General features: G+C 39.9%; 1 protein-coding gene across 1 annotated transcript in view; it reads right to left on the bottom strand.

Moving 5' to 3' along the window:
- LOC106102801 overlaps positions 1-884 on the bottom strand; it is a 19,142-nt gene that overhangs the window by 420 nt on the left and 17,838 nt on the right. The window contains exons 11-13 of the mRNA XM_013282386.1: positions 771-783; positions 536-650; positions 7-76 (exon numbers count right to left, since the gene is read on the bottom strand). Of these exons, the coding sequence (XP_013137840.1) occupies positions 7-76; positions 536-650; positions 771-783 (198 nt within the window). The remainder of the gene's footprint in view (positions 1-6; positions 77-535; positions 651-770; positions 784-884) is intronic.

Raw genomic sequence — 884 nt, 5'->3', positions numbered from 1 at the left:
CTGCGCCTGCTCCAGCTGGTGCTTCAGTTGCTCTGCGCGTTCTACGTCGCCTTCTTCTAGCGCGCGCTGGTCCGGCCTGAAAATATACCAGTCACTTGCACTCAGAGTACTTAAATGGACACTAAGGGAGCTATTTAATGAAGACAAATTATATGTTAATCATTTAACGACTATTGAACAGTGAAAGTAATTGTATAAAAGGTACACCTGCTCGAAGGACCAAAAACTTAAATGAATGTTTAGATGGATGTTGATATTAGTTAGAATGTATTTCCTAAACGGACGAGATTCATTATCTCGATGAAAATCACAGATGTAGAACAGTCTGCTAGAACACATAGGCTACTTTTTTTTTATTACCGCACGGACGAAATCGCAGACTCTAAAAACGTTACACGTCAAATTTTATAGCAGTTATAATCTAGCTTACATTCAGTACTTAAAATGAATTAAAGTCACTATATATATATATATTATTCTCGATTTCTCTAGTATATTGTCTACTAAGTGTCCACTGAGAGCTGACTGTGCGTACCGCAGGCGCGTGTCGGTGTGCGGCAGCAGGTCGCGCATGCCGGGCTCCAGCTCGTTCAGCTCCATAGCGAAGCGCGTGAACCCGTAGTAGTGCTCGTGCTCCGGCGGCATCGCACCTCGAATTAATTACACATATAAACTAGCTGTTCTCATGCGACTTCATCCGCATACAATTATAAAAATTTCATATTATTGTTTACATTTGTTAAATTATCAATTGCAAATGTCAAAATGACATAACGATGGCATCTTTGATGTTGGCATTTTGATCTCTTTGATTTTTTTCTTTTTTCTTTCCCACATTAGGGTTTTTATCCAAAATATTTACCCCCCCCCCAAGTGTAATGGTG

Source organism: Papilio polytes, unplaced genomic scaffold (genome assembly GCF_000836215.1).
Source record: "Papilio polytes unplaced genomic scaffold, Ppol_1.0 DF823901.1, whole genome shotgun sequence".
Taxonomy (NCBI): Eukaryota; Metazoa; Arthropoda; class Insecta; order Lepidoptera; family Papilionidae; genus Papilio; species Papilio polytes.
This window is presented reverse-complemented; position numbering and strand designations above follow the sequence as displayed.